General features: G+C 49.0%; 5 protein-coding genes across 5 annotated transcripts; 3 read left to right on the top strand and 2 right to left on the bottom strand.

The window, feature by feature from the left end:
- Nucleotides 1–24: 24 nt before the first annotated feature.
- Nucleotides 25–2,634, top strand: acuF (phosphoenolpyruvate carboxykinase PCK1; the record flags this gene model as incomplete). The annotated part of the gene is made up of 4 exons (XM_056869314.1): nt 25–206; nt 267–342; nt 423–623; nt 1,003–2,634. 4 exons carry the CDS (start codon nt 25–27, stop codon nt 2,341–2,343), a joined length of 1,800 nt encoding a protein of 599 aa, XP_056734098.1. The 3' UTR covers nt 2,344–2,634.
- A 2,535-nt stretch (nt 2,635–5,169) lies between these two features.
- Nucleotides 5,170–5,574, top strand: N7487_001565 (uncharacterized protein; the record flags this gene model as incomplete). The annotated part of the gene is made up of 2 exons (XM_056869313.1): nt 5,170–5,350; nt 5,408–5,574. 2 exons carry the CDS (start codon nt 5,170–5,172, stop codon nt 5,572–5,574), a joined length of 348 nt encoding a protein of 115 aa, XP_056734097.1.
- Nucleotides 5,575–8,357: 2,783 nt separating this feature from the next.
- On the top strand, nt 8,358–9,584 carry N7487_001564 (putative mitochondrial dicarboxylate carrier protein; the record flags this gene model as incomplete). Its single annotated transcript, XM_056869312.1, has 3 exons — nt 8,358–8,373; nt 8,555–9,473; nt 9,536–9,584. 3 exons carry the CDS (start codon nt 8,358–8,360, stop codon nt 9,582–9,584), a joined length of 984 nt encoding a protein of 327 aa, XP_056734096.1.
- Nucleotides 9,585–10,968: 1,384 nt separating this feature from the next.
- On the bottom strand, nt 10,969–12,786 carry N7487_001563 (DUF895 domain membrane protein; the record flags this gene model as incomplete). Its single annotated transcript, XM_056869311.1, has 4 exons — nt 10,969–11,278; nt 11,338–11,966; nt 12,069–12,383; nt 12,535–12,786. 4 exons carry the CDS (start codon nt 12,784–12,786, stop codon nt 10,969–10,971), a joined length of 1,506 nt encoding a protein of 501 aa, XP_056734095.1.
- Nucleotides 12,787–13,856: 1,070 nt separating this feature from the next.
- On the bottom strand, nt 13,857–16,179 carry N7487_001562 (SUMO ligase MMS21; the record flags this gene model as incomplete). The annotated part of the gene is made up of 2 exons (XM_056869310.1): nt 13,857–15,384; nt 15,458–16,179. 2 exons carry the CDS (start codon nt 16,177–16,179, stop codon nt 13,857–13,859), a joined length of 2,250 nt encoding a protein of 749 aa, XP_056734094.1.
- Between the last annotated feature and the right edge of the window lie 194 nt (nt 16,180–16,373).

The raw sequence follows: 16,373 nt of genomic DNA, 5'->3' as shown, positions 1-16,373 counted from the left end.
TTCATACCAAGACCGATCGTGACTATGGCCTCTGCTGGAAAAGATTATATACCCCTCGGCCGCTCCAGTTCTCCAGGTCCTCTGGCTTCAGATTTCACTCAACAACAAATCGCGAAACAACGCAACAATAACTATCACTCTACTTCACTCAGAACAATGGTTGCCACATCTGTTAATCGCACTGCGCTGCACCCCGGTGGTGTTCAGTATGTTGCTGTCTTACCTCACTGTCCTTAACCTTATCGTCGCTAACTGTCTTCACTTAGGCCTAGCAAGGGTCACACCGAGCTTGAGGAGGAGCTTCACGAGACTGCTCACATTGACTACGACCGAGTCTCCATTGTAAGACCTCGCCATCCTTGCGCTTGACATTTATGTCTTATGTCGCTGTCTATCTCGTCTCATTGACTAACATGCCTTAGATTGCCAACCCCTCTGTTCCTGCCCTTTACGAAGATGCTCTTGTCTACGAGACTGGTACTGCTGTCACATCCAGCGGTGCTTTGAGCGCATACTCTGGTGCTAAGACTGGTCGTTCCCCCTCCGATAAGCGTATCGTCCAAGAAGCTTCCTCAGAAAGCGAGATCTGGTGGGGACCCGTAAACAAGCCCATGACACTTGATGTGAGTTACCTTTTTTTTATTCTCTATGCGCGATTTACTGGATATTTCATTGTCGATGTTGGGAGCATACACCCTTGCAGATGGGCCCGATGAGAGATCCACTTGGGATCCCTTGCATATGCATCGGGAGGTCAAGCTTTTCGGCATGACTTCGTGCAACCCATTGGAATGCCGTCTCTGCCGAAATATACCTCATTCCCTCTCATCTTGAGAATATTTCCCTCTGCCCGTCTCTTTGCCCTTTTTTGCCTCTCAATTTGCCCCTATTTGCCCCTCGGTATTCCCTCGGCATTCACCTGCGGCTCCACGATCCCCCGCCTTTGGCCCGAGGCACGTGTATGACGTCAATAAGGCTGGTGACTGACATATTTCCCCACAGGTCTGGCGTATCAACCGTGAGCGTGCTGTCGACTACCTCAACACCCGCAACCGCATCTATGTCATCGATGGTTACGCCGGCTGGGATGAGCGCTACCGCATCAGCGTTCGCGTTGTCTGCGCTCGTGCCTACCACGCTCTCTTCATGCGCAACATGCTGATCCGCCCCAAGCGCGAGGAACTTGAGCACTTCCACCCCGACTATGTCATCTACAACGCTGGTTCTTTCCCTGCCAACCGCTTCACTGAGGGTATGACCTCCGCCACCTCTGTGGCTATCAACTTCGCCGACAAGGAGATGGTTATCCTTGGTACCGAGTACGCTGGTGAGATGAAGAAGGGTGTCTTCACCGTTCTCTACTACGAGATGCCCGTCAAGCACAACGTCTTGACTCTCCACTCCTCTGCCAACCAGGGTGAGAATGGCGATGTTACCGTCTTCTTCGGTCTGTCCGGAACTGGCAAGACCACCTTGTCTGCTGACCCCAAGCGCAAGCTGATTGGTGACGATGAGCACTGCTGGACCGACACTGGTGTCTTCAACATTGAGGGTGGCTGCTACGCCAAGTGCATTGGTCTCTCCGCCGAGAAGGAGCCCGATATTTTCAACGCCATCCGCTTCGGTTCCGTCCTCGAGAACACCGTTTTCGATCCCGTCTCCCGCGTTGTTGACTACGACGATGCCACCCTTACCGAGAACACCCGTTGCGCCTACCCCATTGAGTACATCGAGAACGCCAAGATTCCCTGCGTGTCCGACAACCACCCCTCCAACATCATCCTGCTCACCTGTGATGCTCGCGGTGTCCTGCCCCCCATCTCCAAGCTCACCCCCGAGCAGACCATGTTCCACTTCATCTCTGGTTACACCTCCAAGATGGCCGGTACCGAGGACGGTGTCACTGAGCCCCAGGCTACCTTCTCTTCTTGCTTCGCTCAGCCCTTCCTGGCTCTTCACCCCATGCGCTACGCCCACATGTTGGCCGAGAAGATCAAGGAGCACAAGGTCAACGCCTGGCTCCTGAACACCGGCTGGGTTGGCGCCGGTGCCACCACTGGCGGCAAGCGTTGCCCTCTCAAGTACACCCGTGCCATCCTGGACTCCATCCACAACGGCGAGCTCGCCAAGGCCGAGTACGAGACCTACGCTACCTTCAACCTGCCCGTCCCCACCTCTTGTGCCGGTGTCCCCAGCGAGCTCCTCAACCCCGAGAAGAGCTGGACCGCCTCCACATCCTTCAAGGACGAGGTCACCAAGCTTGCTGTCCTCTTCAACGAGAACTTCAAGAAGTACTCCGACGAGGCTACTCCCGAAGTCCTCGCCGCTGCTCCCCAGGTTTAGAGGGTTTCGAGCGATGGTTAAAAATTTCTTTTTCTCCTTGTTTCTTGTTCTCCCAAACAGGATGAATAAGTCATTTGCATGGCGTGCTGCTTTTGTTTTTTTGGTGATGATCTTCGGATCCTCTCGCCGACGTCTGTCGCTTGTATCGGGACAAGCGATGGATATGCTTTGATCTCCCCCCGATTTGGGTTTTGCTTTTTATCTTCTGCCATCTATTTTGACTGGCTGAATGGAGTTATGTAGTGATATTAACGACAATTTTCCTTACATGATAGTCAATGCAATCATACGTTTCAATACTGACTTCGCATTCCCTTTTGTAGTCTAATAGAAAACATATAGTTATACAGTATGACAATAACTATATGTTTTCTATGTGTAGTACATGTAACTCTAACTAAAATGACAAGGAGAGTTTCAACGGACAAATAGTATGCACTTTGCCTTAATGGACAATGCTGCTTATATCTGTAAGACCCCACGAAATACCTATGCCTTCTAGCCTTCAGATAACATGGGAGTCGGCTGTTGAATAGCTTATTTCTTTGATTTATCCTCAAGTGAAGTGAAGTGATCATGTGGAACATCCATGTCCGGTACCATCTACCTAAACTCCTTTCCCTCGCTGATACCTCAACTCGGGAGATAATGATGCATTATCTCGTTTCTCGCTGACCTACAGCACAAGTGGGCGGTGGGCATTGACTGGGATCGACGCAGTCCCCTTGCAGAAGTATGGCTGATGTGTCTGAATTTCACAAAAGCGTGCATTGGAACAGTGATTCCTTCTCGTCCATAATGGAAACGCCCCCAATGGACCTCTTGTCTAACTATTTCATGGCCCAGACACCGTCGACTAGGCCTAGCGAAGGATGGTAAGTCCGAATTAGCTTCTCGCTGAATGGCGTTAGGCTGAGTATACCTCATTGAGTTCCACCAGAAAACTTCCACTAGGCCCATTGTGTAGCTAGAAGTGGCCTGGAAAATGTATGTAGTTGACAGCCACAAAATTGGGAAGCACTCGTCTGGCTTGATCGGGTTTTAGTGTAGGTGATGTAGTGTTTGCGTAGATCACTCAAATCGTATCGTACAACTCGGGGGGTTCTAATGGGTGCTCTCTGCATCTTCGAGATAACCCATATATCCTTCTCGCCGCAAGGTTTGCAGGATCATCGACCAAAAGTTGACGTGCAAACTAGTAAATATTAGCGTGTGGCTCAAGGCTGGATTTCTTCGGCAAGGGGGGCGCACGATATTCGGTCATCATCACAAGAGAAGGTGTATCTGATAGGAACTCCAAGACATGGGTACTTCCATGATAGCATGGAAGATAGAATCTCCAAGAAGCAAAGTGAATCATGGACAATGCATTGCAACATGTGTGTATTGCATCAAACAAAATTTAAGTAGAACAAACACATATCGAAATGGTGGCATCAGACCCCATGTCATCATTCTTCTTCTCATTCTCAATATCCATATATGGGAAGATTATATAATGGAGATTGGGACATTGCAGTCTGGGAAGAGAATATTCTCCCCTTTTTCCAGAAAGTGGACAGAAGGAGACAGACATTCCAATTTGGGGAACACGATGTTTTTGAGATCGCGTGTGAGATCGCGTGAGAGGGCGTTTGATGCATCATGTAGTGTCTCGCGTTGATGTTAGCTCGGATCCTTCGGGATGGCTTTTACAGCGAGAAGGCTTACCTTGAGAGCGTAAAACCAAGACCGAAAATACCCTTTAAGGCTATGTATATTCGTTTTCGTTTTGCAAAGTTGTCGCATTCTGGGATGTCCGGTGTGTTGTTGATGGAAGAATGGAGAAGGAAGAGAATGTTTTTTGGGGGTGGATTCACCGGGGGAAACTCCATGGCAAACAGTGCAGGAAATAGCAAATAAATCATCCGATTATAATTATATATTCCTCATAGACTTTTCTCAACAAATTTCATGTGTAAATGTACGTTATATGCGAATGACGATAGAAAATGATCAACGATGTCCAGGAGGGGTTTGTGGTATATATGGTATCACACCAACAAAGCTGCCTTTGTGGGAAATATTCAAAGGATGACTCAATCTCTTATGTTATTTACTGTGTTTGATTGTATATATTTTGGATAGTACATATAAATAGAGGAAAGCGTTTGTTGAAAATGCTAGAAAGACCCTCAACTACTGCATATGTAGGCTTTTTGGTCGAATGGAAAACTCCAACAGCTTTTTAAATTTCCAATCATACCAAAGATTAACGATCTTGCTGTCGATTCTGGTTGTTAGAACTTTATATAATTATGATTCATGAGATAGATGCCGAAGAATAACCTCTGCAGTTTGAAGATAAGCTGCGTTATTCTTTGATATATAAAATATATCTCTGCAGTCCTCCTTGAATTTTCTTCTTGCTTAAGTCTCAACTCATTCAACCCTTACATTATCCCATCAAAGACGTTTACTGAAGAAACCTGGAGTTGCGGCAAACAAATCGCACTATAACTTTCTCCCCTCCGCAAAGCAGGGACCTGAGTGATTGCAGGGTACACCTAGGCAGACCTATTGAGTATCTCAACTCCCTTACTCCCACTGACAAATCTTCATTCCTCCATCTTCTTTCAAACACTGCGTGTCATTTATCATGAGCTCAAGAGAGGAGACACCATTTCACAGGTAACAAAGCCATCCTTTCCGTTACCTCACATTCAAACACTGATGAACGAAAGAATTTACAGCGAAAGCCCGATCAAGGCCCGTGTGGGGAAAGACAAGGCCATTCTCTATGTCTTGCCTGACCCACTCATCTAAAGCATACCTGCGTTGACCACCATGGTTGCCGGACCACAGGAAGCTGCCGGAGAAAACACGTTGGACTGGTCCGAGTTTGATGAAGAAACCATCGACTGTGTCCTGAATTTCTGTTATGGTCGAAATTACATTGTCCCATGGGGACGGCAGTCAAGAAAAGACACAGCTCCACAGGAAACAGCACCGTCAACTACTGAACACAGTAAGTCCACCGAATTTTCAACAACTCGGCTCTCGGCATACTGATTAGTTTATCTAGGTGCTCGGTCCGGCTCCTCACACAATCGCCGAAGCTACACGGGGGAGGATATTGTTCTCCATGCGAAAGTCTACCCATTCGCCCATCGTTCTCTTGCTGAGGACCTGGAGCAATGTGCCGTTGTTCGGATGAAATATTGTTTCCAGCCGTTTCTCAAGGAGTACTGAAGTTCACCCTTGACAAGGCTTGTCTATTTGACAGATACGATCGAAATTATCGATGACAGCACGCCATCGGGTATCAGCTTGATGGATCCTACTCGGCGAGCGTTATGTGATTTTGTTGTCGCTGCTCATGAAGAGTTCAAACCCGATTTTCCCGACTTGTGAGAGGACGCTGGAGACTTTATGCTTGGGCACGCTCCGAGTTTCTGTCCGGCAACGATAACATAGAAAGAGAATTCGAAGTGGTCGGTGGAGAGAACTAATCGAAGATGAGAGTGGTGGCGGATGGAAAACACCTGAGAATGTTAAATATCCAAAGATGCCCGGAAAGATGCAAATGAAAATGAATTGGTCAAATATGCCAAGAGGTTAGAAGTCAAGGCTTAAATAGAGGTACCTTGAACCTCTCACTCCCGCTCCTACAACCCGGCCCCGGCTCCTCAATGCCATACCCCCTATCCAGGAACGCCATACATAAGCAATGTTCCCGAACTCCCATGCCGGTAGGGCCCGTGGGTCTAAATTGAGGCTTGATGCCGGTGGAGTTCCCGACTTGCCGAGAACCCTTTCCGCGGAGAGAAGTGGGAGTGGTGATGCGCTTTGAGTTTGGTTGACACCTTCCGCGTGGGAACTCTTGGTCGAGCTAGGCACGGAGTGGATTCCGCAGATGATATTTTGGAGCGCATTCGGCAATTAGACTTTGACGATTGGTTGGTTTGGTGTAGTAATAGCGTTGGTTGATGTTGTTTACTAGAAGTTGACGGGTTTGTTAGATGGATTTTAGACCAGTGTGAGTTGTTTTTTTATTTGTCGGAGGACGATGAAGAGAGCTGAATATGTTCGTGGGAATCGAAGAGGTCCGTGGCTATGCGGATGAGTTGTTTAGTTGGACAATTTGTCTTCTTTGTACTTTGAAGTCCGGACTTGGATTACACCGGGGCCTCGGACTCTAACAGAGAGTATAATGACTCGAACATGGACTTGGCGGGTCGTACAATATTATCAAACGGTGATATCCGATGCTGGATCTTGGTTGGGCATCCACGGCTCATAGCTTAGTCTCGCATCGCTTTGGTGACCTTCCCACCACACCAATTCGAGCACTATTCGATCAAAACAAGTTCCCGCCTATTCCCCGTGCCATATTCCGGACAAATAATCAAGGGTCATCATCCCCGGACAAACAAATGTCAATATTGTCCGGAGAACACTCCTCCGCTGCCTCTTACCGATATGCCCGGTCCTCTCGAAACGATGTTCGAAGTTGACAACTTATATCCGCAATCGTCACAAACGACCAATACCATGGAGCAGACGCAGCACCAGGTACAGGGTGAGAATCCACTTTAGAAGCTTACCTGACATAATTATTGCCGGTCATCGGCGGAAAGAAGCCAGAAGCAAGCCCAAACCGGAGGAATCTATGCAGCCTCGCCGTGTCAACTCAACAATAGTAGCGCGAGCCGCAGCTCCACACCAGGAAAGGGGGATCATTTAGAATCTCAATAGATGAGATTGGTCGACGACCAGGGGGATGGTGTGAGGGCGGGCCCACCACAGCGTCAGCGGAATGATGCTCGGCCGATTGGACTGCCGTACGAGCAAGTTCGGATCGTTGGCCCGAGGGAAGCGGGAGAGAATTACTGAGGTGGAATAGCCGATTAGACTTGTTCGCCCCGCCCATATGCTAGTCCAGGCTATTGAATTCTAGGCACTGGGACAAAGCCCAACAATTCGATCATAGTCCGATATACGGCTTATCCGTGCGTTTGTAGTGAATACCCAACGGAGAATTGATCCCGTTGGGAGATTGTGCTGGGAATAACTTGAGGTATGTATTCTTGAACAGGGTATGTATCCATGGAAAATCTGCAGCCACAATTGCAGACAGTCATTGATGTCCGAGATATGCCCGGAGAGGGTTTATACGCGGTGTCGGGTATGTACCTATATCAGCAGGTAAGACCGGGATCCCGATAAGTTATCGTGGGGAATCCCAAAAGGGTTTAGTGTGAGTGGGGATTCCGAATTTAGCTCGTGGCACTAATATATCTGCCGTGTTGATCTAGTTGGAAGACGTCAACGAAAGGGGATGACAATTTGGAGTTTGTTCTACATAAGAGAATATTAGAAATAGTCCAGGATTATCTAGACACTCTTCTGACCTGGTTATGCGTCTGTTATGGAAAAAAAAGCAAGGTCATGGAATGCAGGATCGTCAAGCTATCCCCCCGCATTTTGACAAGCTCCGTAGCATGCAGACAGGTTGACGTTCGTGCATTGATAATCCGTGCATCAATAATCGAAATGATGCAGATCTCATTGGTCCAACACTTGAACCTTGGTGGAGAGGTCCTAGTTCTAGCGACTTTCGCTGAGGGAAATGCCTGATATTATTCCCGTCTCCATATTGTCATCTCCATATACCCTGGGCGGGGAACCCGCGGGTAGCCATCGGTTGGAAGTCGGTTGAAGGGGGATAATCTCCGGTTCGGAATGAGTTCACGGTTGTGTAGATTACTTGGGATTACTTGAGATTCATTATATTAGACAAGCTCAGGCCCCGATTGTCCCCGGTTTGACCCTTCTGTATAGTTGTACCAGAGTACTTGACTCTCTACACGACATCACACCCCGCACCTTCTCTGTCCGGTGACTTTTCTTGTGTCTCTCCCCTCATATTCTCTCTCTCTTCTACTTTCTGTTCTTTGTTCTTCTTCAACTGTACCATCGCCACCTGTTGAAACCTGAATCTGTCATATCAAACTACGTCATCGGTAAGTACCATGGTCCAAGAAACCCGTGAACAGTCCCCGTGGCTTCTAAATCCACCAAAGAGATCTTGCTAATCTTCTGAAAAAGTTTCTTATTGTTAGTGCATCTCCCATGTTTTCTTGATCCTTCCACGTCTATAGATCGTGCATCATATTGACCTTGATCTAGGATCTTAATACTTGACTATGGCATCCACTATCAAGGACAGTGCCAGCACTGCCGCTGTCTCTGCCCAAACCGCAACCAAGGCCGCCATTGACAATCCCCCCCGACTTCCTGCACCACCCGTACACCCGCCATGCCCTGCCCTTCATCAACGGCGGACTGGCCGGTATGACCGCAACCGCCGTGATCCAACCCGTCGACATGGTCAAGGTGCGTCTGCAGCTCGCCGGCGAAGGAGCCCGCACCGGTCCTCGCCCATCCGCTCTCGGTATCACTCGCGATATCATCGCCTCCGGCAAAGTCCTCGATCTATACACTGGTCTGTCCGCCGGTATCCTCCGCCAAGCCGTCTACACTACCGCACGTCTGGGATTCTTCGAGACATTCATCAAGAAGCTTAATGCCCGCGCCGAAGCCGCAGACCGAAAAGTTACCTTCGCCGAGCGTGCTGCGGCAGGACTGACTGCCGGTGGAATCGCAGCGATGATTGGAAACCCGGCCGACTTGGCTCTGGTGCGCATGCAGTCCGACGGCCTGAAGGCCCCCGAGGCTCGCGCAAACTACCGTTCCGTCTTTGATGCTCTCGGTCGTATCACCCGCACCGAGGGACTCGCTGCCTTGTGGGCTGGTGCTTCGCCTACAGTTGTCCGTGCCATGGCCCTCAACATGGGTCAATTGACTTTCTTCTCTGAGGCAAAGCAGCAGCTTAAGCAACATACTTCTCTCTCCGCTCAGAATCAGACTTTTGCTGCGTCCGGAATTGCTGGCTTCTTTGCTAGTTTCTTGTCTCTGCCTTTCGATTTCATCAAGACCCGTCTTCAGAAGCAACAGAAGGATCCCAAGACTGGACAGGTTCCTTACAAGGGCTTGGTGGATTGTGCGCGCAAGGTTGCCAAGGAAGAGGGCTGGTTGCGTTTCTACCGTGGATTCGGTACTTACTACGTCCGAATCGCTCCTCATGCGTTAGTTCCCCCCACTATTTTACCCCAACTTTTGATTTTTCCCCACTGACTTGCATCTACAGCATGGTTACCCTCATCGTGGCTGATTATCTCAACCTCCTCACCAAGTAAACTTGCTTTGCCGGTTTCGAAAGCCTGAGTTTTCAGGTTTCATTCTTTTACATTGCTCGCTTACACGACATCGCATCGACCTATTGCTCAGTTGCGCGATTTAATATTTTCTCACCATGCCACAAAGTCTATCAATAGACACAATCTGCTATTTTTTAACATGGGAAGCGCAGCGCCCGGAGGAAGACAGCCAATCCGACTCCGAGGCACCTTATGCTCCGCCAGGTCTGTGTACGTCGCACAAACCCACCCCCTCCCTACAATGACAAATTACCCATGGTAGATTTCATTCCTGGACATTCGGAAAACATGACCAGCAAAGGTCCATTTCCATTTGCAATTTCTTTTTCATTCCCGGGGAAGTGAAAGTGAAAATGTGTCGGAGAGGCTACGCGGCCGACAAGTCTTTTCCGCGGAGAGTCAACACGACAACAGAATACAACGCATTGTCTTTGTCAGGTCTTCGTCAAGTCCTTGCTCATTTTCCTGCTTTTATTATTCTTTCTCTTTTGTTCTGGTTTCGACAAGCGAATACCCCCTTGTCTTGCTGTTCTTCTTTGCCTATGTCATACTCTACGTCATCGTCTTCGGCTTCGATGTCTGCTTGAGGGAGATATGCGAGTTAGGTAGGATCCTCAGTGGATAGATAGCTTAATTGTCTATTTCTTTCTTTTTCTTTTCTTGAATAGTAAAACGGTTACTGTCTATGATTCATATAGGGTTACATTCTCCAGGAGCCATAAGTATGCCTCTAGTAAAGGAACAATGTGGCTCACCTCATAGTTGGTTATGGGCAATCCCGGTCTGCCGGATAGTCCGTCTCAGACAAATTACATAGATATCTTGAGATGTAACTCGGCGGAGATTGCAGAGGAGACGATGAAGGTCTCTCTGCACTAGGTAGGCTTGTTGAACTTATCGACCAGTAATATTGCAACCGATTTTCTGCCAATGGCTCTAGGTCATGATGCTTTTACAAATAGGATCAATAGTAGACGTAAATAAGTCTCTCCATTATTTATGTGATTGTATTCCATTCTAACGGCGAAGCAGAAAGCAAGCCCTGCAGAATAGAAAACAAGAAGGAAAAGGCATGCCATCGTGAGTGTGAAACAATTCACCATTAAAATCGACTTCGTAAAGATAGGGGGCCCAAAGTGCACCACAGGCAAATATGCTCGCCAGATGGCCGGGGAATCACAAATCGGGGGGCCGTCATAAAAGAAAGAAAACAAACCAGGCAGTCGACGATCAAGACGTGCGCTTCCAGATCCATCACAGAACAACAAGACGCCCATCGCAAGAACGAAAGAAAAAGAAAAAAAGAAAAAAAGAAGATCACGTTCCATCCCATTCCCTTGGGTTTCATATTAGTTCTGATCAACTAGATCTTCTCATCACCAACATGCCTGGACTCAATAGCGCCAGGCGGCAGGACATCCTCAAGTGTCTCACCCGTGCCCTCGATCTCTTCCTCCGCAGGAACAGAGTCCTTGATCTTGAAGAAGACGACAGGAACGGCGACGAGGATCGAGCCGCACAGCAGACCGAAGTTCGAGGCATATTCGTTCATGAAGGGAATCTTTCTTTCGTCTAACGACCACATCACGGCTGCGCCGGCGGATTGAAGACCCTTGTAGAAACCTGCCAAGTTGGCGAGCTTGCGACCGGAGTTACCGAGGGCGCCCATGATCCTAGAAGAAAGAATGTCAGTCACGAGGTATTGCAGGGAAGAAAACGAAGGAGATCTTACCAGTAGACAATGCCCTGCCAGGCGGCATCGTACATGCCGTAGAAGAAATAGAGGAACATAGGACCAACGTATCCCTTGGTAGTCCAATCCCAGCCCTTGAAACCCGTGATATCGGGGTTCACATCCTCACGGGTGTACCTAACCTGCCAAGCGTAGCCACCACCCCAAATAACGAGGGTGAGAACGAACAGTGCGGTCAAGGCTGCCTTAGCACGAATAGAGCGACGAACACGCTCGGTGTCAAGCAAGGGGCCCATGATAACAGCTGCCACGATCTGCGCAAACCAGTACAGGAATCCGTTCAGCGCCTTGGTGCGAGTGTTGAAGTAGGCGCCGTTAATAGCGTTCTGCTGGTATGTGTAGAACCAGTTGGAGGACCAGAACATAGGGAAGAGGAGGATGATCCATGGTTCCGAGCGAACCGTATCCCACAATCCGACGATCTCGGACTTCCACGAGGGGTTCTTCATGAGGATGACGCGGGAACCGTCGGGACGCACGACTTTGTCTGCGTCGCAGAGACACAGGGCAAGACATGCGCCTGCGAACATGAGTACGATAAAGGCGATGTAGGTTCCATCACCAACAGTCTTGTTCTCTGTCACATGGATGTTTTGGCCCAGAGGGATCTTTGAATTGCCATATTAGTTGTTGTTGGATGATGTAGAGCCAATTGGGATTGCAGGGCCAGGTAAGGGGGGAGGCGGGGGGTGGAAGTGGTCTTGTCTTACCAAACTACCGATACAGGCTCCGACATTGAAAATACCCCAGAACCAGGCGAAATAGCGACCCTTCTGCTGCTCGATCGGGTAAGACATCATGATGGTACCCTGTGCGGCCCAGAGCAGACCGGCGCAGACACCGAGGAAGGCGCCGGCGAAGATGTTGAAACCAGGGACATATGCATGTTCGGAGACGAGGAGACTAATGGAGTAAATGCAGTAACCGACTCCACCGAAGGAGAGAGAAAGACGGACGCCGATACGGTTGACGACTGTTCCGGCGAAGAAACCCACCACGGCGAAGGTACTGTTCAATGCGATGTTCTGGTTGTTGATTGTTAGAGCGCGAATACCACAATATAAAATGCGACCAAATCGGAGTTTCGGAGTATTAGATTGGTGAAGAGTGGGGGTGCACGAGACAGGTAGAGAACCAAAAAAAAAACAAAAGTGTCCGAGGGTGTGCAGATCATACCATTTTATCAGCCAGGCTGGGGTCGGACTTTCCACCACCGCCCATTCCACTTAGGGCGTTGAACATGCCTGGACAGAGGAAACAGACGAAGGCGACCATGCCCAGTTGGATGCGTGGCGAGGCATACCAACTCGTCGAGAACTTGCCGATCTTACTGGACCTGTACATCCATCCTGGGGGTCGGGGTGTTGGGTCAGGTTCGGCAGAATATTCGACGGGAGTCTTCCGTTCATTCTTCATGAATGTATTCATAATGAATGGAGGCGGAAGCCGTAGAAGAATAGAGGATTAAAATGTGTAAAGAAGATTAAGAGGTGTGTTGGGGGAGAGGGTAAGATGAAAAAGGAGGCATGGGATCTTTAAACCAAAAGAAAATTAAACCAAGATAGATAGCCAGCTTCTCAATTTCTTGTACGATGTACCCCTACCCCGACTTTTCGAAGAGAGATATAGGCCAAGCGAGAGCTAAGTCCAGATTACAATCAAGAGATAGATCAAAATAGTGTTGCAGGGTAGTATTCGTTGGGTCACGGACTGGAGCTAGCTTTATGTGGCGGGCCTTCAGAAAGAGAGTCCATACAGAGTAGATATTGGTGGTAGATCCAATTGGACAGGGGTGCTGACTTGCGGGGTCTAGTTGATTGGGGGCCATGCCGCTTTGATAGCAGTGTTACACCCTGATGGTACTGTTTCTTTGAACGGGTAGACCGGGTTGTCGCGTGAGAACTGGGGAAAGGGGATGTAGTATTTTTTGTTACAAGGTTCCAAGGTTACAAGGTTACTACGGGAGCTTCCAAGGTTCTGGGGTTTGAACTAATAAAGTTGGGAGATCTGGGCAATTTAGAGTCACATCCCGAAAATAAATGAAAATAAAAAAAATACAAAAAGAGAGAAAGGAGAGAAAGGAGAACCCGTGAACGAGGGACGCTAGAAACACTAGTCTTGAAACAGCTATACTTCACATTGATTGGTCGGTTCATCCCGGTCCCACGAGCCAATCCGTTGGCTCAACTGCGGGGGAGAGTCTAGAATAGGCCTAGCGTGTTCCATTCTTTCGGATGTTTTAAAACATGTGCTTGACATCTGCATGAAGTCACCATATTTAGATCTATAAGATACAAGATACCAGATAACAGAAAACTTACAATCGGAGGCTCTAATCCAAGTAGTACAGATACAGTCAGCTGAGGGTTTAGGGAAGAATGCAAAATTCCGATATGTACATATGTACGTAGTTTGAAACGTTTCATTGTCTCGGCTTAGTGGAAAAGGCATAACGGGAATTCATTTAAAAACGCTCAGAATAGACGGTATCATGCATATCAATCACTCTCGTAGCTTTCAACCTCCTCATCCTCGGACACGCCCTCGACTTTGAGCTCAATATCACTATCACTGTCAGTGTCGGTGTCTTCGCTGTCCTCAGTGTCCTCAGTGTCACTGGTATCCTTATTCTGCCCTTTCTCACTCTGCACATCAACTTGTTGCACATCCTTCTGAGAATCCACAAGTTCATTCTGTCCTTGCTCGCTCTCCACATCTTCATTTTCATCTTGCACATCCCCATTCTCCTCCTCGCTGTGTCTGCCTTCGTTCTGCGCTTCTTCATCCTGCTCTTCCTCATTGTGCCTTTCATCGCTAAGCACTTCCTCATTCACTTCTTCATTCCGATTTTCATTTTCTGGTTCGTCGACTTCCAGTTCTTCGTTTTGCTCTTCTTCATTCTGCCCTTGTTCGATGTCAAGTTCGTCGGTCTCCACTTCTTTGTCGTTCGGCTCTTCAATCTCCACATTTTCATTCCCTGCTTCTCCGTTGGTCAGTCCAGTGATCTCGACCTCTTCATTCTCCCCTTCTTCATTCTCACTTTCTGCATTGTCCAGTTCCTCTATTTCCACCTCTTCATCTTGTGTTTGTTCGTTGTCCGGTTCCGTAGTGTCAACCTCTTTATCCTGTTCTTGTTCAATCTCCACCTCTTCATTATCTTCATTCTCCTCTTCCCCACTCTTACCTTCTTGGTAGTCCGGTTCCTCCATTTCCGCCTCTTCATTTTGCTCTTCATCAGTTTCCACCTCTTCGCTTTCCCCTTCTTCACTCTGCTCTTCCTCCTCCTCTTCTTCTTCTTCTTCTTCATCCTCCCCTTCTTGACTCTCCTCTTCTGCATTCTCCGCATCGACACCGGACTCATCATCAGATTGAGCAGCCCGAGCAGCCTGACTGAGCGGCTCCATTTTGATGTGCTGTGAGGGAGGAGGGGCATCAACATCCATAGCATCATCATCGCTTTCCACGTCACTACCCAAGGTAATGCCGGTACTGCGATCCTTCTGCTTTCTTCCGTCCCCTTCAAGGTGATCTTCTTCTTCCTCGCGCTCCTGGAGCTCTTGGGCACGGCGAACACGTCGTAGTAGAACAGGATCTGGCCGTAAATCGTCCGCAGTCAACGGAATAGAACAGACAGGACATTTGACCACATGGACGCGACGCTGTCCACGACGAGATGCCGGGGGCGCAATAGTAGTCGGGCTGCGTTTGATCATATCCATAATCGCCTCGCGCTCGAAGCTGTGCGGACATTTGGTGCTCGTCACAGGGTCCTGGTAAGGTGTGAGAGTCAATGGGCATTTCAGGGAGATGCGCTCGCGCTCAATGGCAATGTCATCGTCGGAGTCGGCAGGCGAGGCACGACGGTGCTGGTTGCGTGTACGTGCCGGTGCCCCTGATCGCGTATTCGGATCTTCCATGTGTTCGAACCATGTAGATGAGTGAGGCAAGGGCGGGACGTCGTCGCCGGGGAACTTGGAGTCGTGTACCATTCTATAGAAGCCGATGTAGGAGTTATTGCTGGCATATCTAGATCGTGGTTGTCAGTTTATATGTGTTCGAGTATAACAGCCACAAAAATGGCAAGGAGTAAAGCCCATACCTCTCTGTCAAAGAAAGCTCATCCCATTTCTGAACGCCCTCCGCCAACTTATCGACTAGCTTGCGACTAGGCGGGTTCTGTGCATTGCGCTCGCGCATCTCTCTCTCCTGCGCATCTTCATAATCGCCATCGGTAGGATCCTCGGTCCCATCGGCATCATCTTCAGCATTGGCTCTCTGCCTTGCCCGCTGTCGGCGGGTCTGTCTTACTCCCAACACAGCAGCGACAGTCTCGCCTTCCTCTCTTTCAATTTCACCCATCGCATCTGTCAACCCTTGGAGCTTTATTTCTGAGTCGACAATCAGTCGAGTCTTCTCCTCCATCTGAGCAGTAATAGCATTGACTCGAGTCTCTGCCTCAGCAAGCCGCTGATACTCTTCATTGCTCTCATCGTCGTCCACGTCCTCGTCGCCTTGGCGTCGGCGAGCTTCCTTCAGTTTCTCGTATCGAATCCTGGCATCACTAAGACGCTCATTTACTTCACCACCTGAGTGTGTGAGCTTCTCGGTGGCATGTTGGAGGTGGGTACGGAGGTTGCGGAGGTGTGGTGATGCGAGGAGGGCGGCAATTTGACGCTGACTCTCGGCTGTGAGAGGGGCCTCGGGAGTCTCGTATTCTGGTAGAGGTGTAGCTTCTGAGACTGAGGTGTGGGTTGCGTTTCGTCTGCGTGATTGTGCTGATTGTGGATGGACTGAAAGCCGCCGGCTTGGTGTTGCCGACATCGTCGTGGCAAAAGAACTATTGTAGTGAGTGGATTAGTGAGATCCGGATTACCAGGGGTTTTATGCTTTGATTCGAATACAGGGTTCCTAAGCCATTGACAAAGAAAGTCCAAGTAACAAAGGGCATCTCGAAATCCCGACGCGAGACGCGATGACGCTAGTCCCGTTTGGGTTACATATATATCAGCGATAAG

Source organism: Penicillium crustosum (genome assembly GCF_028827405.1).
Source record: "Penicillium crustosum strain IBT 35664 chromosome Unknown utg000001l_segment0_segment0, whole genome shotgun sequence".
NCBI lineage: Eukaryota > Fungi > Ascomycota > Eurotiomycetes > Eurotiales > Aspergillaceae > Penicillium > Penicillium crustosum.
The sequence above is the reverse complement of the archived record's forward strand: the minus strand, read 5'-3'. Positions and strand labels throughout refer to the sequence as shown.